At 39.1% G+C, this 27,845-nt stretch overlaps 1 protein-coding gene and 1 pseudogene across 1 annotated transcript; one reads left to right on the forward strand and one right to left on the reverse strand.

Moving 5' to 3' along the window:
• The first annotated feature begins 744 nt into the window (after positions 1-744).
• On the forward strand, positions 745-27,299 carry LOC145069084 (uncharacterized). Its single transcript, XM_079016057.1, has 11 exons — positions 745-1,007; positions 1,247-1,646; positions 2,179-2,243; positions 2,448-2,508; positions 3,063-3,140; positions 3,283-3,799; positions 24,719-24,819; positions 25,221-25,721; positions 25,804-25,947; positions 26,020-26,510; positions 26,610-27,299. Exons 7-11 carry the CDS (start codon positions 24,738-24,740, stop codon positions 27,177-27,179), a joined length of 1,788 nt encoding a protein of 595 aa, XP_078872183.1. The 5' UTR covers positions 745-1,007; positions 1,247-1,646; positions 2,179-2,243; positions 2,448-2,508; positions 3,063-3,140; positions 3,283-3,799; positions 24,719-24,737; the 3' UTR covers positions 27,180-27,299.
• Positions 4,076-5,117, reverse strand: LOC145066795 (G-type lectin S-receptor-like serine/threonine-protein kinase SD2-5 pseudogene; annotated as a pseudogene).
• Positions 27,300-27,845: the final 546 nt, after the last annotated feature.

Genomic DNA, 27,845 nt, shown 5'->3' on the forward strand with positions numbered 1-27,845 from the left:
ATTGAAATCCTTTACATTTGCTTCTTGTTAAATCGTTTTTTTAATCTCAACAAACCGACATTGAAAAAAATTGAGATAATCAAGAAAGAAAGAAATAACCAGGGTTGTGTTGGCTTTTTGCAGTCTCAAAAATGGAGAAATAAGAAACCGAAAAAAACGAAATTGCCCTTCTTTCCCTTCTCCACATTCACACCCTTTTGACTAGGCATGTGTTATTTGTGTTTGTATAAAGCTAGGGCAATTTTGTTTTTTTAGGTTTCTAATTTCTCCATTTTTGAGACTGCAAAAAGCCAACACAACCCTGGTTCTTTCTTTCTTTCTTGATTATCTCAATTTTTTTTCAATGTCGGTTCGTTGAGATTAAAAAAATAATTTAACAAGAAGCAAACGTAAATGATTTCAATAGGATCTAGCTGATTAGAGAAGGTTTCAATAACTCTTATGCTTAAAAAGTATCATACCATTAAATTTCTAACAAAAAAAATTATATATTCACTAAAAAAATCCTAAAGTTTATTTTTTTGACAGTAAAGTCCTAATTGACGATTTGACAAGAAATTCCTAAACTTTATTTTGTTGACAAAAAAGTCCTAATTACTGGCTAACCGGGAAAAAAGGGTAAAAGTGTCAAAAACTGCCGGTAATTTGGACTTTACTGTCAAAAAATTAAAGTTTAGGACTTTCTTGTCAAATCGATGAAAATAGTGCGACTTTTATTTTATTTATTGTATATATCCCGTATGTAAACATAACAGCAAAAAATTAAGGAAGAAGCAAACAGATAGACTGGTTCACAGATAAACTTGTTGAAGCAGAAAAAGAAAAAACGTGAACATAATATACTCCACTAATGGCAGCAATGAAGCAGAAAAAAATGGAGAAAATTGTGGTGATAAGGAGAAGAAGGTGAAACCTGATAGCAGCAGAGACTTGCACGCAGACGTTACTTGTGTATACAGAGGTGGAAGAGACTTCGCCTTATGTTTGAAGAAATCGCTATATAGGGTGTAAGGGTATATTGGGAATACTTTCGATTTATCTTCATCACTTATTCTCTTCTCTCCAAATCACTCCAATTTGGGAGGAAGATTAAGAGAGAAGTTAATCCTCCGAAATCCTTTCCATTCTTTCCGAATCATTCCAAAAAATAACTCGGGAACACCATCCACATAAACTTTCTCTCCGGTTCCCTCCCTTTCTCTCCAATTCGCTCCTTAAATTAACATTTTTTTTTATTTCGTTTTAGGGCATGTTGGTGTGTGCAGACTATGAGTTTCCACAGCTCTTCCACCGCATCATCTCTGCTTTCTTCTTCTCTATCTTCTATTCCACTTTACCAATGAAAGTCGGTTTATCTTTTTTACTTAGTCGTGCATGGAGACGAGGCAGAACGAAAACCTAGAGGGACGATGAAGGTCCTCTTTGCCGGTGTCGCCAGAACCGTCAGCAATGACCGCCCCTCTCTGAGAATCGTCGGCCTCCACCACTTCCTATCATCTCCGTCGTCCTTCTCTACACATCTCAGAGTCCGCAGTTCGGTAGGCTCATCTATTTCACACAAAATGGCAGGTGAAACACACACACGCACACATATGTCATATGTCAACAGTCGGCGTGTTCGCGTTGAAGGTACGCTTTGTTTTCAGGTATCATACTCCCAATCCTTCCTCCTCCACCTGAAACTCATTTGTGTTGCTCTGTACTTCTTTTTGTCGATATTTATGTCAGATATCATTTGGCGTATTTTGTATTTTTTAAAACCAAATCGATTTTCCGAATCAATATGATTTTGATTTTGGGAATTAGTTTTCATTTAGTTTAGTTATGATGAATTGGTCTTCTGAATCAATATGGTTTTAAATTTGGGAATTGTTTTCCAATTACTTGAGTTATGATGGTGAATTATTGAAGTTTTCTCTGTAAACTATAGTGACAAAAATCCATATGTCAATAGGATTTTATGGGGGCTAAAAGAGACGCAGTTAGGCTTATGTCAAGTTTTGGCAAACCTTAGGTTTTAGGTGATCTAATTGAAATTTCGATTTACATGAATGTTTATGATCTTACCTCCATGAATGAATATGTTTATTGGCTTGGCCTCGACGTCTATCATTATGGTGTTCAAGGTTTGATCTATTTCAGTTAATTTCATGAATTAAGAAGGTTTTGACTATTTAGGATGCTCAAGGAGAATCTGATGAAACTGGTAAAGGAGGTTCTGTTGCTTTGGGGGAGAGCGAGAGGTGAGATTTTTACATACTTATAAGCTCTTATCATATGCCCATAACCTGTTTGTTGAAATGCTTCAAAGAAGTTTCATATTCAGGAGCCCGCTAATTGGTGGATATGCTCTTATTAGTTGCAATATATCTCCTATCTTCGTATTCTTCTTTGAAATTTGGGTTCTTGGTTTAGTTTCTCATTTTTTTAATCTTTTTATTTCCCAGGCGAGTTTCACAGAGAATAGGTTGTACAGATGGATCCTTCTTTGCAGGTGTGCCTACTGTGGTATGCTTTTATACATTAAATTCTAATTTTACGTAAAAGAATTGAAATTTCCTCTCTATTTTTTCATCAATTTCGAAAAATCAAATACTATTTTTTGGATTTACATGATTTGTGGCTCGGCTGTACCATTTCCTTACAGGACTTGATTTCCTTTTGTTTCGATTTTTTTTCCACAGATCAATTCCAGATTAGTGTGCTGAAAACCAAAATAAATCCATGACAATCATAAAACATAAAACTGTCTCCATAATAATTAGTAACCAACAATATCTCGACTTATCTTATAATAAATAATTTATGTACTTCTCTTTTACTTGCAAAGCCGATAAAAGAGGAAATTGCATGCAAATTTAGGACCAATGAATAGATAAGGAGAAAAGTAGCCAACTTTTATTTTATTGTTTCTGTGAAAGTGATAACATGTTTTCTTCTGGAAGATAATACTTTTGTGTTGTAGTTGTCAGTTTAAATCAACAATCATGCATGGTTATTCCTTTTTCTGATTTTTAACATTTTTTTTGCTGAGATGTGCAATTCTCATATGTTTCTCACAGGGATATGACTGAATAGAACTTTCATCTTCTACAATTTTAGGAAGTCTGAATGGACAAACTATTGTCAGTAATGGAGAGGTAATTTTTTTTACCTACACTTTATTCCAATTTTTTTATTCAATCTTATAAATTAATAATGTATTAATTACTACATATGACTAGCTAACTTCATATTTTTTACCTACACTTTATTCCAACACTGCATCTTATATCATTCCAGCTGCTCTAGGGCTTGCTCCCTCAAGTCAACTGATTTGATCATCTAACCTAAGACTATCTGGTTGGCCCCAGTTCAATATCGAATCTCACTGCAACTGGAGAATCGGGAAATGTTGCTTGTAGCTTACACGAATGTGAGTATGGAGACATCGAAACAAGCATGTCAAAACAACTCTATATTAGTATGGTTTCGATTTTTTGAGTGGGGAATGTCACATAACTTCAGAGGTATTGGAGTTATGATTGTTGATTGAAATTTATTCGCTTTCATAATGTAAGTCCACCTCCAATGTCTGCATTTCAAACTTCTAGTCCATCATAAAGGAAAAAAATCGAGTTTCAACTTGCAACAATTCCAAGTTCTGCGATTGGAAGTTTGGTCCATTACCATGGGGAAAAATTAAGTTACAACAATTCTAGGTTCCATGATTGGAAGTTTTGAGCTTCTGCTTGTTGTAATTGTAGGTATTATCGCAATCAAAAGAGTTATTAAGACGAAAGGATAATATTCAAATCAGGTATGTGGAATGTCCCCTCGTTTTTTTGTATGAAAAATTGAAATTTGACATAGAGAATTTTGGGAAAAAACTTTGGGAGGGAGGAGTAAGTTAAGATTTCTAAGGGACTGTTGAGGATGGATCAAACATTCACCATGTGAATATAGTTAAGCTTAAAGATTTTTGTGCTTGGAAATCACGGCTTGTTGTGTACGAATTCATAAGTAAAAAAATATAAACTTATGAATATTTTAATAAATAAGAATAAAAGTGAATCACCAATATTTCCATGTCTTTTTATAAGTCGTAACAATGAGTTCCACAAGTTTCAGTTCTAGCTCTTAAACTCTTAAAGCATGTGTCGTTTGGACATAGAGAAGTGGAATCCATTTTATTCGGTGGGATGAAACTACGTATGTTCATAACGAGCAGTTTAATTGTTCTTGATGAAAGAAAATACAGAAGCATTAAAAAGATCCATATAAATGATCCACAAGAATCTTATTCTAACTTACCTTGGCCCTGATAGAATAGAATCACACGCGGGTTTGGAGCTTTTGTCATGCTCAAAGGTTGTTTCCTGCAGTCTTGGATATGAGAAGTTGTAATCCAAGTTGGATTCAACACTTATTACTCCCTCTAACAACTTAATCACAGTTGACATCGAAGGCCTTCTAGTGAAATCAGTTTGCAAACACCATGAAACCACTTTCATCATCTCTGTGACTTCTGTAGCATGTAGCTGCATATCTTCACTGTACCTGTCAACTATATCTAACAATGTCCCTTGTTCCCAACATCTCTGAAAGACACCCAGTAAGTGCCAACTTTCCTCTGGCTGAGACCTGTCGAGATTTTTCCTTCCACATAAGATCTCCAAAAGAACGATCCCAAAGCTATACACATCCACCTTTTCAGTGATAACCGAGCTCAACCATTCTGGAGACATATAGCCAAAGGTTCCTCTCATTGTAGTCATCACTTGGCGGCTTTGATTTCTATCAATGAGCTTAGACAACCCAAAATCGGATACTTTGGCATTGAAATTGCTGTCTAGGAGTATGTTTTGAGGTTTAATGTCGAGATGGATGATTTTTTGGCTACATTCTTCATGGAGATATGCTAAACCCTTAGCTATATCAAGAATAATTTTTTTTCTGCATTCCCATCCAAGTAGGTGCTTTTGGTGGTCTACACTAGAGTAGTAGATCCACTGGTCTAATGATCCATTACTCATGAATTCATAGACGAGAAGTCGCTCTGATTTCCAAGCAGAAAATCCTTTAAGTTGAACTAGATTCACATGGTGAATGCTGCCGATGGACTCAACCTCAGCCATGAATGATTTTTTAACGTGCCGAGCTCGGATTCACATGGTGAATGCTGCATGGTATTTATAGGGACCGAAGCTCGGATTTAAGCTGGGCGTACCGAGGGTACGCTGGGCGTACTCCTCGGATAAGATCACCAGCTCGGACCCAGCTGTCTCGCACCCATCGGATGGATCAGATCGGACCTACGCGGGGCGTAACCTCTTCGGACGCGGGGCGTACTGCGAGGCTTCGTGGCATGATCCGAAGCGAGATCTGAATCATCATCCGACGGCCCACAACGTGCCACGTCATCAATCCTCATCAGCCTTCGCAAATTCGATTATAAACTTTAAAAATTCGTAACTTTCGCGTACGAGCTCCGTTTTCGACGTTCTTTATATCCACGCGAAGGCGGGAACGTACTCTACAACTTTCGTTTAGACTTCGTTGGCTAATTTTGGCTCGATTTTAATTTTTATATTATCAACGGGCCGGGACACGATTGGTCCGTTAAATCCTCATAACTTCTTCATCCGACATCCGTTTTCGCCCATCTTTTTCTCGTTACGCTACTCTCAACGAGATCTTCGATTCTTGTTTAGGTCGTGTCGGCTAAAAACCGCTCGATCAAATATTCGAATTTCGGGCTGTACACTGCTAGTCCGAAACTTCGAAAAATCATAACTTCTTCATACGAAGTCAGATTTGGGCGTTCTTTTTATCGATGTTCTTAGTTTAACATATTCTATGACTTTTGTTTAGATTGCTAAGGCTAAATCTCGCTCTATCGTAAATTCACTATTTACGCTTCCCGGTGTCGTGCCGGTTTTGCCGTAAAATTTCGACGGGCCATAACTTCTTCGTTATAACTCGGATTTCGGCGTTCCTTATATGTACGGAAACCTTTTGACATACTCTAAAACTTGGTTAAGATTATTTATTCTAAATAATCTTTTGTCGAAAAGTCGTTTTCGACCCCTATTGCCTCTAAATTGACTAGCCCGGATTCGCGGGCGTTACAATTATCTCCCCCTTAGGATGATTACGTCTCGGAATCATCAACGAAACATGGTCGTATAATGACTCCATACGTCGTCTCTTCATCCTAGGTAATAATTATAACTTCTACATTCCTTCAAGTCTATCTCTCAGACTTATTGACTGTATGTAGTACTCGATCGTGCACCTGCTCTCTACCTCATGCTAGACTCCAAATTATGATCTTCAAGTCAAAATCTCGATCCTTACTGGATACGAACTTGAGATGACTTCTTTTATTACTACTATGGATCGATGTGTCATATTCTAATGACCTATCATCCTATGTTGCAACACTTAGACTTAGGTCTCTTAGAGTTAAATTCTAAAACAGACTATGCCTTCCTTCATGTTCTAATGTGATATAATCACACTTTAACATTAGGCATTTCTAGCTACCAACTTCTTTAACAACGAGCGCGATATTTCTATTGATCGCTCTGATTTCAATCGTTTGGTTTAATTCGGACGCTACATCAAACTTGGTTCTTTGAACCACACAACATACTCATCGTAGTCGGACTCGATTCGATATGGCCACTAGGGTCGGAATATCAACAATCTTCTTAGTCATTACCGAAACGATGGTAACAACACACTTAAAACGAAATCAATTACTAGCTTCTTGGTAACCTTGTGACTTTCCCTGATCCAAGTGTGAGTCCTGTGCTTCCGGTAGTATAGGCCTCTACTACCATTCACACCTACTCATACTCATTCCAAGTATTGTCCCGCAGTCTTTCCAAGTCACCATACAAGAAAACCACACAACATCTTAACACATCAGATAGCAAAACAAAGGTTTCATATTATTTCTTGAAACGGTTACATAGGTGTTCAAGTTCACCCTAGACTATGCCTCTAACAGGCTACATCATATGATTCTATGGCTACTTTATAACTTGATCCTTGGATGGCAAGCCGTCATTCCTGAATCCTCGCATTGTCATCTGCTTCATCCAGGATCATATGGAATGCTCTTGCCTTCGGTTTTGGCGGAATGTTTGGTTTTGCCGCTTCTTTCTTTTTCGGGCAATCCTTAGCAACATGCCCTTCTTCATGGCATTCATAACACACCCTTTTACACTCGTTGGCGTAATGTCCGGTCTTCCCACACTTGTAGCAAGTCACTTCTTTGCTACATTTCCCAAAGTGATTCTTTTTGCACTTCTCGCACCATTTCACATTGTTTCCTCCTCCGCTAGACTCCTTTGAACCAGACTTGATCTTCTTATTGGGCCTCGTAGATTCCTCAAACTTCCTCTTTTCACCAACCTCAATCTTGTTGGCAGCTCTTCCCTTAATCATATCTTCAACCGACTTGGCAGCCCAGATAGCTGCTTCCAAAGTAGGTGCCTGTCGCACTGGCACCGCATACTCCCATGGAAGTCCTTTTGCATACTTGTCGACTTTCGTCAGCTCATCCGGAACAAGACGTAAGGCGAACTCCATCTTCTCTGTGAAATTGTTGGTGTATTCATCAACAGACATGCTTCCTTTCTTCAAGGTAAGGAATTGGTTTTCCAGCTTGAGCAGATTTTGAGCTGAGCAGTACTTTCGTTTGAATTGTACCAGAAATTTTGCCCATGTCAGTTGCAGGGGCTCATTGGGGCTCAGAGTCTTCCCCAAGGTATTCCACCAACGTACAGCGCCTCCTCGAAACTGACGCACTGCAAATGTGGTCTGTTGTTTTCCTCTGCAACCGCACGTCATGAAAGCTAACTCCATCTCCGAGATCCAATCCATGACCCCAATCGGATCCTCCTTTCCAGTGAAAGTTGATGGCTTGCAAGTCAGAAAATCCTTGTACTTGCATCCATTCCTCTCGACTTCGTCATCTTGGTTTTTTTGTCGAACTATTGGTGGGTTGACTTGACCAACAGTTCCACTGTAGTCTCCTTCCTCAGTCTGCCCTTCGTTCAACTCGGGCTGTTCGATCTGAATAGTGGCTTCCTCTTGATTTTGTTGGAGCAAACGTCTAGTTTCCTCCATTTGACGATCCAACATCGCTTGGATCATCGCTTGCACTCCGGCCATTGTTATTGGCTCAGCAGCGGCTACCACAACCGGTATTTGCTCAATCACTGGGGGTTGGTTTCGGTTCCCATTTGCATTCACGTTTCCGCTACGGGTTCTTGCCATCTTGATCTATACACCGAATAAGGTGAATCTAGGCCTTTACTTAGGATTGACGGTTAAATCATCCTTATCACTCCGAAACGTTTATATGCTAGTTCTAATATCGTAGTCGTACGTTTAGAATCCTAAACACATAAGGTTTCCAGATCCGGTCGGCAACAGACCATAGATCCGAACAACTAACAGCATATCAGGCACAAGTATTTAGCACATAAAAGCATTTTAGGCATAATTCCTAAAATAATCTAGTGCTCACACCTCACAATCATCGCTTAGCATTCTAAGTTTAAGTCTAGAAATAAATCCATATTCCTAGTTCGCTTAAACTAATGCTCTGATACCAACTGTGACATCCCCGAAATCACGGCCAGAAAAGACCGGTTTGTTTATGCTTTATAAAAATCAGAGTACTTCATTTTATAAAAATGTTGCGGAATTTGTTCCCAGAAAAACATGGTAAATACGTTATTAAAACATTTTCGAAGAAACGTATTTATTTCATTTTAAAACGTTTGGGATGTCATCGTTAATACAGAAACATAAGCATAAACAGAACTTACAATTATTTACACTAGTGATCTACATCTCTTTAAATCTCTTTGTGTAATGTGACTTCATATCAACACCTGTGATATAAATAAACTGAGTGGGTCAGGTTGGGAAACCTGGTGAGTACATAGGGTTTTCAACCCACAATAATATAATTATTATTGTAAACATCAAACAATCAACCCAATTACCCATTCCCGTTATCCTCACATTACGTCCCTAAAACATCTAACACAAGGGACCTAGTCAAAGGACTATCATTGGGATGGAGTATACCTGGTGAGCACACAGTTCACACAGTTCGAATAAACACACAGTTCGAATAAACACACAGTTCGGTTACACACACAGTTCGAATAAACACCTACAGGTTGCGAGCCTGCTAGTGTTCCACTGGACTGTCTAGAATAGTCTGTGGTTGTCATCTATACTCCGCTAGATGACTAGATCATCAAGAACAGCTATAACGAGGCCTCTCATTATTTTATTTTGTCACACAGCAACTATTATATCTACCCGTGTTTTACCCCGCACATTATGTAGATATAAAATACTTATACAGTTTGAATCACTGAAAACATGTATAAAACGTTCTTCCAATATAGATAGCAAGTATACAGATAATATACACACACAGCACGTAAAATACTTCATATCTATGTGTAAGCTGAAAGTAACTATGCACTCACCTGAGTAGGTGGTGACTCAGCACTCGGACAGCGCTTCGATACTCTCAAAACGATATTCCTTCGATAAAACCTAGTACCGATACCACTAGGGTTTAGTTTAACGATAACCGCGACAAATTAATTAGTCAGAGTATTATTCAGCGTTAATAATACTCGATATAACTCATAATAATAGCCTAAATAATTATTTTAAGGACCTAATAACATTCCTATAATTATTTGAAAGCTATATTAAAAATTGCGTAAGCGTAGCACACTTACAGCGAATTTTATCAAAAACCGGAACTTAATTGGAGCAGCGTTTCGAAACCGAAAAACTCCTTTTTCTCGGGACTCCGGGAGCCTCGGGGCTTCCCTAGGGTGCTAAGGGTTTAACTAGGGCTTAGTGGACTCCAAAAGGGTTAGAGAGAGAAAGTAGTTTAGAGAGAGAAGTGAAAATGTGTAAAAAATCCGGAAGAATTCGCATGGTATTTATAGGGACCGAAGCTCGGATTTACGCTGGGCGTACCGAGGGTACGCTGGGCATACTCCTCGGATAAGATCACCAGCTCGGACCCAGCTGTCTCGCACCCATCGGATGGATCAGATCGGACCTACGCGGGGCGTAACCTCTTCGGACGCGGGGCGTACTGCGAGGCTTCGTGGCATGATCCGAAGCGAGATCTGAATCATCATCCGACGGCCCACAACGTTCCACGTCATCAATCCTCATCAGCCTTCGCAAATTCGATTATAAACTTTAAAAATTCGTAACTTTCGCGTACGAGCTCCGTTTTCGACGTTCTTTATATCCACGCGAAGGCGGGAACGTACTCTACAACTTTCGTTTAGACTTCGTTGGCTAATTTTGGCTCGATTTTAATTTTTATATTATCAACGGGCCGGGACACGATTGGTCCGTTAAATCCTCATAACTTCTTCATCCGACATCCGTTTTCGCCCATCTTTTTCTCGTTACGCTACTCTTAACGAGATCTTCGATTCTCGTTTAGGTCGTGTCGGCTAAAAACCGCTCGATCAAATATTCGAATTTCGGGCTGTACACTGCTAGTCCGAAACTTCGAAAAATCATAACTTCTTCATACGAAGTCAGATTTGGGCGTTCTTTTTATTGATGTTCTTAGTTTAACATATTCTACGACTTTTGTTTAGATTGCTAAGGCTAAATCTCGCTCTATCGTAAATTCACTATTTACGCTTCCCGGTGTCGTGCCGGTTTTGCCGTAAAACTTCGACGGACCATAACTTCTTCGTTATAACTCGGATTTCGGCGTTCCTTATATGTACGGAAACCTTTTGACATACTCTAAAACTTGGTTAAGATTATTTATTCTAAATAATATTTTGTCGAAAAGTCATTTTCGACCCCTATTGCCTCTAAATTGACTAGCCCGGATTCGCGGGCGTTACACTGATGTTGTTGTTGCTGTGGCCACCGTAGCCGTCGCTGCTGCCAGGCCACAGGGAGGTGACCTGTTGTGGTACCGGGAGTTCAGCAACACGAAGCTACCAGAGTTTGATGGGACGCAGGATCCGATAGCCGCGATGAGGTGGATTTCTGACATTGAGGGATGTTTCTACACGTGTTCATGTCCGGAGCATCTGAGGGTACGATTTGCGCTGAACCAGCTTCACTTGGGAGCGAAGGACTGGTGGAAGTTTGTGACAGCGCACTTCACTTTTGCAGAGCTTGCCGCGGTGACTTGGGAGAGGTTCACCGCCATGTTTCGTGATGAGTACGTTCCCCCAGTGGAAAGGGAACGGTTAACCCAGGAGTTCTTGTCCCTCAATTAGGGAACTGAGTCTGTTACTGTGATCACCAGGATGTTTTACGAGAGGGCGATGTTTTGCCCTGAGCATGTGTAACGACCCAAATTTCACGTCCAAAAATTTTATTTTTAAATCAATACTTTAGAAAACGATTGTAATTAAAATAATGTCTGGTCAAACCATTGCATAACATACATCGTGTCTGAAAACCGAAACATGAAAACAATCAACTATCAGAGTACAAAATCCCAGAATGACTCATGGTGCGGAAAACAAGGTGCGTGTATGATGTGCCGCTACCGCGCCAGCTCCTTCCCCCTTGAAGAAGAGGTACCTGAAAACAAAACTATAAACCGTAAGCATGAAGCTTAGTGAGTTCCCCCATAACACCTAATACCATAAATACAATGAACAGCTAGGAGATACGGGCCTCGCCCACACTCATGAAGATACGGTCCTCGCCCACCCTCCGCTAGCTGGGAGATACGAGCCTCGCCCACACTCTGCTATCTGAGAGATATGGGCCTCGCCCACACTCCGCTATCTGAGAGATACGGGCCTCGCCCACACTCCACTATCAGAGAGATACGGGCCTCGCCCACACTCAGCTGCTAAACCATAACATACAAGTATCACACAGACAACGAGTATAAACAATTCTATCATACTGGCATATATCATAATCAAACTCAACCATGAGATACGGGCTCTGCCCACACTCCGACACTAACATATCGTCTATACGGGCCGACCTTGGTGCCTTAGACCCGTTACTACTATAAGGAAACTCACCTCGAAAAGTAGTTACCGAAAGTCTGACTGCTAGACGTCTGGCTGCTGCACCGGTAATCCTCCGGCTACAAATCCATAACATAGATTAGCCACTCATAAATACCCTTAGGTCAATTGACTGACCCACCCATGGTCCAAGGTCAACTCAATGGTCAAAGTCAACTTCCAGTTGACTGGACTCGCCGAGTTGTGGCACAGACTCGCCGAGTCCTTCTCCTACTAACCCGGTCCTACTCGTCAAGTCCCTCTTCCCACTCACTGAGTCACCCTTAACTCACTACTCGGGACTATAGAACCGACTCATGATCCGACTCGCCGAGTCCCCACGAGCAGATCTCCTACTCGCTTCCAAATCCTCAACAGAGCATCCCTTAAGAGGATTTGGGGTTCTGGGACTATTGTTACACGTTAAATTGCTAATTCCGCATGCAGATACGAAGGGTTGGACCTTCAACACTTAAGCCCCTCTTACTCAGTGACAGTTCATATGACTCGCCGAGTTTGAAGAACAACTCGTCGAGTTCCAGGAAATCTTCATAGGACTCGCCGAGTTGTTCATCTAACTCGCCGAGTCTAAGACCATCTTCATAGAACTCGCCGAGTCCCTTCGACCCTCTTCCCATACATACCAAATCTGAGACATGCAATGCTTCTAAACCGTAGATCTATGCTCCTAGGGCATGCTTATCACGTAAAGTTGCAAACTTTACGTGCATGCATGGCCTTATAAGCTCAAGAAGGCAAATCCAAGCTCTTTAAGAGGTTATACACTCAATAGGGACCTCAATAACTCCAACCACAGAGACTTTACACTTCTAAGATGTCCATAAGGTCCCAATCTGAAGTCCTTTCAGAACATAGAGCATAAATACATGGAGTTTGAGGTTTTAGGGCTTGAAATCCACTAATTTGGGACAAAAAGGGGATCTAATGAACTAGTGATCAAGGTAAGAACTTTTCTACCTGAATGGAAGCTTCTCACAGTGTAGATTCCGGATCTACCTCCCCTCCTTGCACACTTCCACCTCTTCCTTATTCTTCTAAGCTCCAAACCTTCTTCACAAAGCCAAAATCACTCTCAAGAACAATATGGGGCTAGGGTTTCTCTCTACAGCTCTCTGGAAGTGTTAGGGACAAAGGATGCCAAGTTAGAGCGTTTAAATAGGGTGTAAACACTTGGATTAGGGTTTTTGCCCAAACAGGGTCTACTCGCCGAGTCCGGGGACCAACTCGTCGAGTCCAAAGTTCAGACCCCGCGTCTTATCCCGCTCCTACTCGGCGAGTTGGTCCTTCAATCGCCGAGTCCAAGGCAATAATGTACTAATTTAAAATATTAATCACAAGGAGTACGTACCATGAACCAGGTGCTACATCATGTGTCTACTAAGCAGGCACACATGAGTCGATACCTGAGTATTCTGAGGAGATACATTAGCGATTTCGTGGCGAACTCGACATACTAGACATTTTTCGAGCTCTAGGAAATTGCTTGGAAGAGGGAGATTAAGCTCGAGACGCATGCCAAGGAGGAGGCGGAGTCTCAGGGGAGGGATCGGCGACTGGCACAGTCCTAGCCGACAGCCAAGCGGGCGAAGCCCGCCGATTCGAGATCAGGGAACCAGAAGGGCCGCAATTGTGGCAAGTGCGGCAAGATCCATGAGGGGATTTGTCGATTAGGGTCTTGCTACAAGTGTGGCAAGGAGGGGCATATGGCTAAGGATTGTCCCAAGGGATTTGCAGTGTGCTTCCACTGCAACCAGACCGGCCATCGGAAGGCCGAGTGTCCACAACTGCGAGGGTCGGCACAGGGAGGATCTCAGGGATTTGCTCCTGCTGCCGTACGAGCTACCGAGATTTGGCAAGCGAAGGCCGAGGCACCGAAGGCTCGCGGGAGAGCCTTCTAGTTGATAGCGGAGGAGGTCTGCGCAGCGCCCGACGTCGTGGCTGGTATGTATTCTTTCATCTATTTATTTTGAGTTTGAGATATTGTGCTTATATTATGGTATGCGTAGGTACTTTTCTTGTGAATTTTGTACCTGCTCTGGTGTTATTTGACTCGGGTGCGAGTCGATCTTTCGTATCATTAGCGTTTAGTCAGCACATCAGTATCCAACGAAAGGCGTTGAGTCGACCTCTACGAGTTTCTATAGCCGACGAGTGAGCAATATATGCGACTGATGTGATTTGAGGATGTGTACTCGAGATCTTCGGTGTTGAGTTCCCGATAGATCTAGTACCGATTGCGATGGGAGATGTTTGTGTTATTGTGGGCATGGATTGGTTGAGCCGGTTCGGAGCTGTTATAGAATGCGAGCGTCAACTGGTGACTATACGAGACCCTAGTGGGGGAGTGCTCACAGTGTACGGAGAGGGTACTAGGACCGGATCAGCTTTCCGCTCTGCCGCTTGAGCGAGGCAGAGTTTACAGCAGGGTTTTATGGGTTTCTTGACGTATGTCATGGATACGCGGGTTGGTGGTGATAGACCGAGTTTTGCGTCAGAGGTGCCGATAGTGTGTGAGTTCACAGATGTTTTTCCCGAGGAGTTTCTGGGTATGCCTCCACAGAGGCAAGTGGAGTTTCGGATTGACCTAATGCCGGGTGCGGCGCCGATAGCCAAGGCACCCTATCGCCTTGCGCCGCCAGAGATGCATGAGTTATCCTCGCAGCTTCAGGAGCTGCTGGGGAAGGGGTTTATTCGGCCGAGTAGCTCGCCGTGGGGAGCGTCGATCCTTTTTGTCAATAAAAAGGATGGCTCACATCGGATGTGCATTGATTACCAGGAGTTGAACAAGTTAACGGTCAAGAACCGTTACCCCTTACCGAGGATCGATGATCTGTTCGATCAGTTGCAGGGAGCATCTTGGTTCTCCAAGATTGATTTGAGGTCTGGATATCATCAGATGAGAGTGCGTGATGAGGATATCCAGAAGACGACGTTCAGGACTTGTTATGGGCATTACGAGTTCGTGGTGATGCCTTTTGGGCTCACCAACGCACCGGCAACGTTCATGGATCTCATGAACAGGGTGAGCAAGCCCAGGTTGGATCGTTCAGTGATCGTGTTTATCGATGATATATTGGTGTATTCGAGATCCAGATAGCAGCATGAGGAGCATTTGAGGGAGATCCTCGGAGTTCTAAGATCGGAGAGGCTGCACGCCAAATTCTCCAAGTGCGATTTCTGGTTACGAGAGGTCTAATTCTTAGGGCATCTCGTCAACCAGAATGAGATATTGGTCGACCCAGCCATGATTTAGGCTATGATAAGATGGGAGGTGCCGAGACCCCCCACCGAGATCAGGAGTTTTTTGGGGTTGGCCGACTATTACCGAATATTTATCAGGGATTTCTCCAAATTTGTTGTTCCTCTCACCAGGTTGACCCGGAAGGGCGTGGCTTTTAGTTGGGGTCCTGAGCAGCAAGCCTCATTCGCGACACTTTGCCAGAGATTATGCGAAGCCCCGGTGTTAGCCCTTCCGGAGGGGATGGAAGATTTTGTGGTATATTGTGACGCATCTATATGAGGGTTGGGTGCGGTGCTGATGCAGAGAGGGCACGTGATAACATATGCATCGAGGCAGCTGAAGCCTCATGAGACGAGGTATCCCACCCACGATCTGGAGTTGGGGGTAGTGGTGTTTGCCCTCAAGATCTGACGTCACTATTTGTATGGGGTTCGGTGTACTATATACACGGACCATAAGAGCTTGAAGTATTTGATGGATCAGCCCAACCTGAATATGCGCCAGAGGAGATGGTTGGATGTGGTAAAGGATTATGATTGTGAGATCCTGTACCATCCGGGCAAGGGTAACGTTGTAGCCGATGCCCTAAGCCGGAGGGCGGAGAGTGCCCCCGATACGAGACATTTGTATGAGGATAACGGTAATGAATCCAGTGTTGGATACCATACGAGAGGCCCAGGTAGAGGCTGCGAGACCGGAGAATCGAAAGAGAGAGCGGGTCATCAGGCAGATATTTGAGTTCGTTACTGATAGTCGAGGGCTTATGACCTTTCAAGGTCGGATTTGGGTGCCGTTTGCAGGCGGGGCATGTACTATCCTGATGGAGGAGGCGCACAGATCGAGGTTTTCGATCCATCCCGGGGCCACTAAGATGTATTTGGATACTAAGAGAGAGTATTGGTGGCCCTGCATGAAGAGGGATGTGGTGTGGTTTGTTGAGAGGTGCTGGACCTATCGTAGGGTTAAGGCCGAGCAGTAGCGTCCACATGGCAAGTTGCAGCCACTTGAGGTTCCCCAGTGGAAGTGGGAACAAATTTCTATGGATTTCATCACCAAATTGCCTAAGACCACGAGGCGTGTCAATGCAAATTGGGTGATCGTCGACCGGCTGACGAAGAGCGCTTACTTCCTTGTTATCAGTGAGAGCTCTTCTGCAGAGAGACTGGCAGAGACGTATGTAAGAGAGGTGGTATCGCGGCATGAAGTACCGATCTTGATTGTGTCAGATCGAGATGTACGTTTCACTTCCAGATTTTGGAAGAAATTCCATGAGGAGTTGGGTACGAGATTGCATTTCAGCACCGCTTACCACCCACAGACGGATGGACAGAGGGAACGGATGATTCAGATGCTCGAGGACAGGCTCCGAGCATGTGTATTGGACTTCAAAGGGAGTTGGGACACTTACCATTGACTGAGTTTTCCTATAAAAACAGCTACCATTCGAGTATTGGTATGCCTCCCTTCGAGTTGTTGTATGGGAGGAGGTGCCGGACTCCCTTATGCTGGGGAGAGGTAGGGCAGCAAGTGATGGGTAGCACTGAGATAGTGCTTCAGAAGACCGAGCAGATTCAGCAGGTCAGGCAGAGATTGCTGACAGCCTAGAGTCGCCAGAAGAGTTATGCGGATAGGCGACGATCTGAGCTTGAGTTTTAGGTTGGAGACTTCGTACTCCTGAAGGTATCTCCTTGGAAAAGAGTGATACAATTCCGGAAGAGGGGCAAGTTGGGACCCCGGTACATTGGACCATTCAGGGTGACCACGAGAGTGGGCCAGGTAGCATATCGTTTAGAGCTACCCGCGGAGTTAAGCCAAATACATGATGCCTTCCACGTGTCTCAGTTAAGAAAGTGCATTGCTGATGAGACGACAGTAGTGCCGCTGGAGGATATTCAGATAGATGCGAACCTGAATACGTTGAGAGGCCAGTCGCAATTATGGATCGGAGGATCAAGGTTCTGAGGAACAGGGAAGTGCCCCTGGTTCAGGTACAGTGGCAACATCGAAGAGGGTCCGAGCTAACTTGGGAGCCGGAGTCGGAGATGCGGGAGTAGCATCCGGAGCTATTCGCAGCATGAGACTTCGAGGACGAAGTCTGGTTCTAGTGGGGGAGAATTGTAACATCCCAAAATTAGGTATGCTTTATGGACCCTAACTTTTGGGCGATTGTCAACTTTGGTCCCTAAAGGAAAATGAATGGATGACGAGTACGCGGGGCGTACTCGGGTGTACGCTCGGCGTACTCGTGCGCATATTGATCACGGAGGATTGTCCGGTACGTGGGGCGTACCCGACCCAGACATGAAACCCTAATCTTTTAAGTGTCATCTATTTAAAGACCATTATGGCCTCTTTTCTGGCCACTATTTCCAGAGACTTAACCCCTAAAACCCTAAATCTTGTTCATATAGCAAGAGAGTGTCTTGGAGGGCTTGTTGGTGCATTCTTGGACTTTTGAGTGAAGAGAAAGCTTTGGGAAGAGGAGGAGTTAGAGCTCAAGATTTTGGATTTGAGTTTAGCAGTGGGGAAGACATCTTTTGGAGGTAAAAAGCTCCAAGCTTTCTCTCTTTTATGTTTGTGTTTAGTATGGGGGTGTTTTAGGGTTTTTGTCTCCCAAGTTGATAACTTTATGTGTTGATGAGCTGCTAGAACCCGAGATCTGTCCCATGTTAGCTCATTAGGGGTTGCTATGCCACAAAAATCTAGTATTGGTCACTAAGAGCCGACCATGCTTGAGTTATGAGCTTTAAAATGTTGGCAATGAAGTGATTTGGGTGTTGGTGACTTTTACAGCCATGCAAAGGCTTAAAGTCATCAACTTTATGGAATAAGAGGCTTAGGGATGGTCAGATCTGAAAGTTGGATGTGTGTCTTAACCGTTTAAGACCCAAAATCTAAAGGAGGATGAAACTGGGATTTACGCGGGGCGTAATCCCAGTACGCGCAACGTAGGGGGTCGCGTTCCCTATTTCTGTGAAGTCGCCGGGTACGCCCAACGTACAGATTTGGTACGCGCAACGTAACCCGGAGAGTTGACTTTTGTTGACTTTTAGGGTTTAGTCAATGATTGGATCTTTGAGCCATAAGAGGGGTAAAATGGTCTTTTACGCTTCTGAGAGAACTTAGAGAGGGATTAGTCTAGCCTTTGAGAGTTGTATTGATTAGAGTAATTATTTCTTGTGATTAGGCGGAGGCTAGACAAATATTACCGAGTTCGAGATTTACCGAGTTACCCGAGGTGAGTCTTCTCACTATTCTTTACATAGAGCGATAATTAGAGTTATGTGACAGAGTATCTTGTATGCTTACATATGATATGATCTATATGTGATTTGTGCTATGTATGATTCAGAGTTTACAGAGTTAGGGCCGGAAGGTCCACAGAGTTAGGACCAGAGGGTCCATAGAGTTATGAGACTGGAGGGTCCCACTGATACACATTGACCAGAGGGTCATACAGAGTTATAGCCTCGAGTGGCTAATATGTGTTGTATGTGGTATTTTGGGGAACTCACTAAGCATTTATGCTTACCGTGTTATGCGTTATGTGTTTCAGGTACCAATGATGATCACGGGAAAGCGCCGACATGATCCGTACACACAGACAGAGGATTTTATTTGTGATCTGAGGATATGTTTTGTTTGATAACAATTGTTGAACATGAGATTTGAGAATGTTTAAACTATAAGTATATTGTTTTAAAAGTCAAAAATTGTTTTGAAAATTTACGTCGTTACAAGGAGGTCCGGTCCAAACACCCCTGGCCAGTTCCTCTATTCGTTGCTTTCTACCACCTTGCACCGCCACATCATCTTGTCCTAAATCGTCGATCGTTGCCTATAATCTATCATTCTCAACCGCCACTACAAGAATTGACTACCCACACTGCCATCAATGGCGGCAATGTTAGATATAGGGTTTTCAAACCACCAGATCCACTGCTAGATCTTTTCAAGTAGTACATGCTTGAAGCTTCGATGTTATAAGGTTGTGTGTAACATCCATAAAATTTCAATAAAATTTAAACTTTTTCAAAACAATCCTTTCTCTAAAAAGTGTTTACGAAACCATTGTGTCCAAAACATTATTCAAAATCAAAGTCATTTACAACATAGTTTTCAAAACATTTTTATTATCAGAGTATCCCAGAAATCATAAGTCCCCAAAACATGAGGATGTGTACGATCTCGCCTTTACTTTGCCACAATCTACTGAAGTACCTGAAACCATAAACCAAAAATGTAAGCACGAAGCTTAGTGAGTTCCCCCAAAGTACCCACACACAAACAATAACGCATATATAAAACAACATACTATGGGTCCAATCAACCATCGGGTTGGAATACCCCAGGTCCTCAACTTCAAAAGAGCAACTAAACTCAAGGAGTAGCTAAAATCAAGGAGATTCTGGATTTATAGCATTCCCTTCAAGCTAGGCACCACCAACTTCAATCTCTTTAAAAAAAAAAGAGAACAAAGAAGCAACTTTTAAATTCATCCACTCAACTTGGGGTTAGATACACGAATTGTAGGGTTTTTGGACAGAGGAGACAATTAGGGAGGCCATCAATGGGACTTAAGGCCTTTAAATAGGGTGCAACACCCTAAAATTAAGGTTTTCATATTCAGCCACCAACTCGTCGGGTTTTCCTCTCCAACTCGTCGAGTTGGCCCAAAAATATCCGCGGCCCAAAAACTTTCAACACGTCGAGTTGAGGCCATCAAATCGACGAGTTCCATGGAAAATTTGCCCTTTTTCATAAAAAATCTCATACTTGGGAATCGGGATATTACATTGTGCTTGGGTTGTGGAAGCCAACGAATGCAACAACTGACCAGGTAGTATGATTTTGTGGCATAAGCTAGTCAAAGGCAACAAATGGAGGAACTGTCAAGGGTGTTTGGGTTGGACTTCTTGGTGGTTCAAATAGTGATGGTTCTAGTGGAAAACGATCGGCTTGGTGGCAAATATAAAGGATTCTGACGAATTGTGAAGAGGTTGTCGCAGGTGGCTATTTGATAGTGGTGTTGGGTGAAACATGTTGGTAGTGTTTCTGTCGGACCTCCGATGAAGGTGATTAACGGTGGTCTCGACGATTTTCAACAGTGAGATACAATGCTTTTGCGTATTCGTAAGACTTTATGGTAGAACCAATAAATTAAAAAGAATTAATATTATACATTTAAAATAAATTAACAACCCACTAAAATATTATTTATTATATGTAGAATATAATAAATGAAATGTAATACTCCAATAAAAAAAACTAATAATTTTTTTAAATAATCCAATAAGTTTTTTTAAAAAATAGTTAAAAGAAATTACTAATATAATAATGTAATATTTATTAATATATAAATATTATATATTAAAAATAGAATTAACTGATATATAATAATCAGATAAAAATATAATCCAATAAAATTAAAATTAAAAAAGGAATCAATGTACAATAGTTCAATAAAATTAAAAAGAAAGAAGAATTAATATATAATAATTCAATAGATTTAAAAACGAGAATTGCAGAAATGGTCCTTGTAATTTGGTAAAAAGAGATAACTGCAAAAATAGTCATTGAGGGTAAAATTGTCATTTTAAAAAAGTTAATAGCCAAATGTTAAATTTAACGAAATAGGGACCAAAACCACAATTAAATCACCAAATAAAGACCTTTTTTGCTAATAATTTTTTTGGACCTTACCCAAAGAAATTGGCAAACCACAGGGACCATTTTTGCAATTTTGTCAAATTGGTGTAATGGTGTTCGTAGATGTATTTATGGCAATAGTTTGTGTTTTATCCTCATGCTCCCTAATAAATGAAAATAATTTTGCCACATATCACTCTCTCGTTAACTTGAACACATGTCATTTTTTGGTATTTTTTATTAATGTTTTTTTTTCATTTGTCATTTTCTTATTTATTTATTTTTTATATTTTCTTAATTAACGCATCATATTTACATCTCAATTAATAATTACTTTAATTGAAAATAACCAATAAATTACAGTATTAGTACTCATATAGTATTACTGTAATATGTTTCTTTTTCATTCAAATTTTAAAATTTAAATTTCAAATCTATACTTTCAAATTTAAATAAATTTTTGTTTAAACTTTCATATTTAGTTTTTCGCTTTATCAATCCCGTATAACATACGAATCTCACACCTAGTTGAATCATATATGATAAAATGATTGGTTTCGATAGTTGTGCTTGGCACACACCAAACTAGCTTATAATTTAGCTTAGAGCATCAAAATCATGACAAATTTTAGAGGATTTTTTTTCATAAAAAATCTCAATGGAAAAAAGCTTATTGAACCTCCCATAATAGGACAGTTTCATTCATGAAATAATATTGCAACAAAATAATCATAACATAAAATGGCTTAAATTCCTCATAATATACTTACATTACATTCCTTACACATGTGGTAGCTCTTTAACACAATCTGAAGCATTATGAAGAAGCCTTTAAGTGTAGTAAAATAGTGAACATTGGACCTTACCTAAAATTACTTCTATACTTAACAACCTAGCATAACTTCCTACTTACGCCTTGTACACCATCCACACCACCCCCTTCAATGACTATAAAAAACACAAGAAACCCAATCACAACACTAACACGAAATAATCGAGAACCAAACCAAATACCACTAACTAGTTTCAAGTGGTTCATGTTACAGTTCATTTTTTCGGTTAAAAGTGCATCCCTATGGAAGTATCTACACATATATTATCTTCTATCGAGAACCTTGTTACTCTATGATACTGAAAATCGAGCTGCTAGTCCACAGTAACACCTCCTAAAGGAACCTTCGTTGCTTTGTTTACCCCACTCTAGGATGATGAGAAGTTGTTACACAAGCTCGTGAAGCACTAAGAGAAGAAAAGATGAAGATCCAGGGAAAGTGAGAGCAAATGCATGTGGGGGTTCACTTATACATAATTGTTTGCAAGCTAGGACCTTAGTTGGATGCCACAAAACCTAGTCAGCAAGTACAAATCGTTTGGCCATAAGCAATCCAGTTAAATGTTCAAAACTAAGAAAATATAAAAAAAAAAAAATCCAATTTAATATAAAAATACATTGTCAAAATCAAATTTTCGTATAAATTTAATGGTTTTTTTGTAAAGTGTAAAATTTTGAACAGCTAATATTTATATTTATATCTATATCTATATAACACTTATAAAATAGGTCATTCAAATTAATAAGGTTCAAGTATGTTTTTTATTTTCAACCATATCAATTTGAAACTCCTTGACCTTTCAACTTCTTTTACTTAATTGTATTAAACTATATTTTTTTGTAACTTCAAAACTCTTCAACTAATTCAACTTAATTGAATGATTAATTGCAATATTTTGCTTATATAAGAACATTATCGTCAATTATTGGTTACTCATATTTTCTTTTATTCTTTTTTCATTTTTGTTATATAGAATGCTTGAAAATGAAATATAAAATTGTAGTTGTTTGATGTCTAAAAAAAATAAATGATAAAATATGTTTAGGATACATGATATTTTTTGTAATTGAGATTATTTATTCAAAACGACTTTTCATTATAGTATATAAATCTCTACCATCCTAATGTTTCCTGGAAACTAATTTATCAAAAATATAAATTTCTTTACTAACTCTCTCTCTCTCTCTCATTTTATTTTATTTTTTTAGTTCGTGTCATGTAATATTTTTTTTAATATGATTGTTTATGTTTTTTTAATGTTTTTACGGTATTTATTTTGTAATTTAGTAAAGCACATCTATGAATTATCTTGATAGCAATTTAATTTAATTTGTATTTAAAAATATGGTTGTAGCTAATTATTTAATAAAAGTATACTCTAATACTTTAATTTCTATTTATTCATATTTTATGATTATAATCTATATAAGAGGAATATTAGCTTAAATCATTTTAAACACAAATCTATTGATATATTACACTTCCCTCGATAACACATCAAATACATCTTTATTTTTTTAGCTTCATAAATTACTTTTATTGAAGGAAGTAAAAGCAAAGTAAATTAGATCAATATATGTTATTGATAAGATGTTATATAAGGTGATATGAATAATATTTAATTAAATATGTTATATATGAATGTTTGTTTTTGTTTATCTCAAAGAAATAATTAACCAAAATTATGGATATGTCATATCTTTTCATGTTATGTTTAATATATATATATATATATATATATATATATATATATATATATATATATATATATATATATAATAATAATAATAATAATAATAATAATAATAATAATAATAATAATAATAATAAATAATGCTTCCTAAAAAGTTTATTTATTTATAATAATAATAAGTGATTTAAAAATTAATGAACAATAATTATAAAAAATATAACATCAAATTATAAATTAAAAAATATTACCTAAAATAAATTGTATTTTAATAAACATCATTACGGAAATTAAAATTTGGTCGTATAATAAAATTTTAAATTAATCGTTCATAATAATTGTTAAAAATAACACTTAATTGAAAAATATATTAGTTTATTTATATGCAACAATCAGATAAAACCATTGAATAATATTGTTTAAAATATTTGAGATTTTATATATAAAAATAGTACATAAATTATTATATCAAAGTCCATTAACCTAAGTACCTAACCATTTTAAACGTGTATTTTTTAAATATTTAAAAAAAATTAACATGTGTTTTTTTTAATATTTAAAAAAAAAAATTAACATGTATTTTTTTAATATTTCAACAAAAAAAATATATAGTAAAGATAACATGCAACAAAATTCGCAAAGATACAATTATACAGGAAAGAAATGGAAACAACACCACCATACTTTACAAAGTGGGAAACTCTTCCCAGTGTTGAAGAAGATTAATCCGAAAGGAGATGCTCAGATGCTTAGCCCCTTAAAACAGCAATCCGAAAGGAGATGCTTAGGGTGCGTTTGGTTGTAGAAAACTGTTTTCAATTTCTAAGAAAATGTTTTCCGAAAATAGGATTGAGTTTTTGCTTTCAATTTTCAATGAAAATTTTAGAAAACATTTCGTTGAAACCAAGGGAGTTTTCATTTTCTATCTTAGAAATTTGAAAAATTTTGGAAAACTATAAAAATCACTTTTCTAATCTACATACAATTTGGAAAACTGAAAATTTTCTTTTTCTTGTAAAATTTTGGAAAACCGAACGAACAAAACGCGTTTTCAAAATTTCCGTTTTTCTTAGAAAATTTTCATAGAAAAATTGAAAAATTTTTCACAACCAAACGCACCCTTCCTTATCCTCTTAAAAGAGCAATCCCATTCATCCCATAAAGATAAATGCGTTAGTTGCTAAGTTCTTGTTCAATTTGGGTTGTTACTTAATCCCTATCAACAGTGCAGGAAGTAAGCAGCCAAGGAGATGAATCTTGAAACTGCAAGCTCAAGCTCAGGTCCTTCAGTGCCACAACAACCGAATCTACCTCGATCAGATCTACTCGCAGGTAGTTTCTTAGCTACCATGAAATTTCACAACTCCTTTGTTCAAGAGTACAAGTATAACTATAACACACTCGTTTTAGTGAAAATTTAATTCAAGTAATTAACGTAAAAACTGCAAAACGTTTGGAATTTGAGGATCGATTTTGGGCGTGGCTATGCTCGCATTCTGTTTGAACCTTTGGGGGTTTAGTGAAAATTTTACAAAGCTCGGGTGCATCAATTCATTCGTTGATGCCCTCAGCTTTAAACTCCGGATACAAATCGTTGTTGTTGAGGGGATTTTGATAGGACCTCACGAAATTCTAATGGTTTTGAACCAAAGGGAAGGATAAAATTACAGTGCTATTTATGGATTTTCTGCAAAAAGAGTTACTCTAACTTACTTTTGCAATTGCTTAAACAGACGAAAGTAGAGAAGACTACTTGGAGATTTGTTGTGGATTTCAAACAGCATCAGACAAAGGAGACTGGAAAGCCGCTGAAGCCATCCTTGAGCAAAAGCCAGAGCTGATACGTTATGCTTTCACCCATAATTTTGACACACCACTTCACATTGCAGCAATGGCAAATAGCACCAAGTCCATAGAAAAGTTTGTGGAAAAGCTAGTGAATTTGATGGATGTGGAGGATTTAGAACTACATAACAAAAATTACCAGACAGCCCTCAGTATTGCAGCATCAACCGGAAATATCAAAATCGCAAAGATAATGTTGAAAAAGAACAAATCCTTGCTGGAAATTCCCAATGGTGAAGGAATGATGCCACTCCATGTGGCTGCTATGTATACAAACACCAATATGGTGAGGTATCTCTACGATAAATCCAAGAAAATGACTACTGATTCATGGAGACTCGAAAATCGGGGGTGGGTTCTTCAGACTTGTGTTAAAGCTGATCATTTTGGTATGTAAATCTACATGCTTTATGTTAATTTATTATCAACACATTTTCTGACATGAATATGACATGACATGACATTTTGTAGATGTTGCTTTACAAATAGTGAACGACCACCCTGAACTCATCTCCAACAAGAGATTACTTGGAGATTTACTCTTATGTTTGGCTAGCAATACTAATGCATTGAAAGGAAACAAACCAAATATTATCTCGAGGATCGTTAAGTCAAGTAAGTATATTTAATTAATGTTTTGTCAATTTTGGTTACCATGATATACATATACTTGGTTGTTACTTTCAGTTTTTGCAGTGTCTCATGCTGAATGTGAAAGTGATCATGATGCCCTGAAGTTATTAAGAATACTTAAAGAAAAGATGGTCAGAATGCGTGAGAATGACTTTAATGAGATACTCAAAGAGCCACCTTTCGAAATTGAGAAGGGGCAACAAAAGAAGACAACGTACCCTTCCCGATTACTTTTTGTTGCTCTTGAACATGGTAACACAAGATTTATACTCGAGCTCATTCGGTTATATCCATTACATCCAGAACTAATCCTCATGGTGGATGACAAAGGGCGTAGTATATTTCACATAGCTGTCAAATATCGTAAAGCAGATATCTATAATTTGTTATATCAGATAGGCTCGATGAAAGAATCAATAATCTGTATGAAAGATGTGAAAGGCAATAATTTGTTGCACTTTTCTGCAAAGCTTGGTAAGCCAAAAGAGTTTGTTTACATGCCAGGAGCGCCTATTCAAATGCAACAGGAGTTATTGTGGTTCAAGGTAAGTCTTTCCCTTTGAGCTTAAGAATATTAGTATTATTTTTTTTTTCACATCACGTTTTAAATTTAATAATGATGACTGGATATGTATGTGTTGCAGGATGTAGAGCAGATGATGCCTTATGCTTATAGAGAAGAAACAAACAAGTATGGTGAAACACCACATGACTTGTTCAACATGAAGCAGCATCATCTAGCTATCAAATGTGAGAAGTGGGCGAAGGAGACTACTAAAAGAGATCTTGTGGTTGGGACAATCTTAGCATTTGCATCTGCTTTTACACTTGGATATTATAACCGTTACCAAAACATTCATCTTCCTATGTTCAACCAGAGACCAACCCACAATCTTATTGTGATTGCAAGTTTCACTTCATTACAATCCTCTTCAACCTTAGCCCTCATATCTCTTAATTATACCAGACCTCATTTCTTGGAATCATTACCCAAAAAGCGGATGTTGGTTCTTGCCACAATGTTTCTATCTTTTGTGACATTGATGGTTGCTGTGAATGCTTTCCTTTTCTTATTTTACAGTGAAAGACAGAAATGGATACCAATCATGTTTTCTGGTTTTGTTGGTATCATCATTCTACTTTGTGGAGTGTTATTGTACTTGGCCCTTGGATCCGGGTATCTCTTGAAGCCCAAGAAACGTAGTATGTCTTAATATTAAAATAGTTGAAATGTTTGTTAATTTCTAAGATGTATTGTTGTTGGTTATAATGCACATGGATGACGCTGACTATGTATTTGTTTGAAGTTGTTGAAATATATAGATATAAATTTAGTCTTGGTGTAGGATGGCGTGTATAAGTATAAACATGTTGATTGGATATTATAATGTTGGATTTGGAGACAAATATGATTTTTATTTATTGAGGTGAGTAAATCACATGTAAATGTAATGCTACCCAAGATCAACATTTCATTGAACTCATCAACATCACGTACTTCACAAACACTGCCAACATGGAGGATGTAGATATAGAGATTTGCAAACAAGCTTGTCTGAAAAAGTGCTCATGCAAAATAAATTTTTTTATTTAACTTGTTGATTCATATTTATTTTGACTACTTTCTCATATTTTATCATTCGGAGTATGGTTCCAATACTACAAGTGGGGATTATTGCTCCTAACCTTATGAGCTTTTTACTATGGCAAATTTTGATGCATGTGTACTCCCATACAATACTTTTTCATAAAAGTCCAGAATGTAACAACAACTACTTCTTTCAGAAATTTTAGTTGCAAGTTGCAACTAGATTTTGGTACCTTGCTCACCCAAGGGTTCCAGATTCCACAATTGGAAGTTTTGTGCTTCTTCATTTTGG

This window comes from Lactuca serriola, chromosome 8 (assembly GCF_051521515.1).
Source record: "Lactuca serriola cultivar US96UC23 chromosome 8, Lser_US96UC23_V15, whole genome shotgun sequence".
NCBI lineage: Eukaryota > Viridiplantae > Streptophyta > Magnoliopsida > Asterales > Asteraceae > Lactuca > Lactuca serriola.

What these genes read in the sequence shown, in the direction of transcription:
- LOC145069084 (XM_079016057.1), top strand. Translation starts at nt 24,738, where the DNA reads ATGAATCTTGAAACTGCAAGCTCAAGCTCAGGTCCTTCAGTGCCACAA. An exon ending in TCGATCAGATCTACTCGCAG is followed by an intron (nt 24,820 to 25,220) that starts GTAGTTTCTTAG and finishes TTGCTTAAACAG; the next exon opens with ACGAAAGTAGAGAAGACTAC. An exon ending in TGTTAAAGCTGATCATTTTG is followed by an intron (nt 25,722 to 25,803) that starts GTATGTAAATCT and finishes GACATTTTGTAG; the next exon opens with ATGTTGCTTTACAAATAGTG.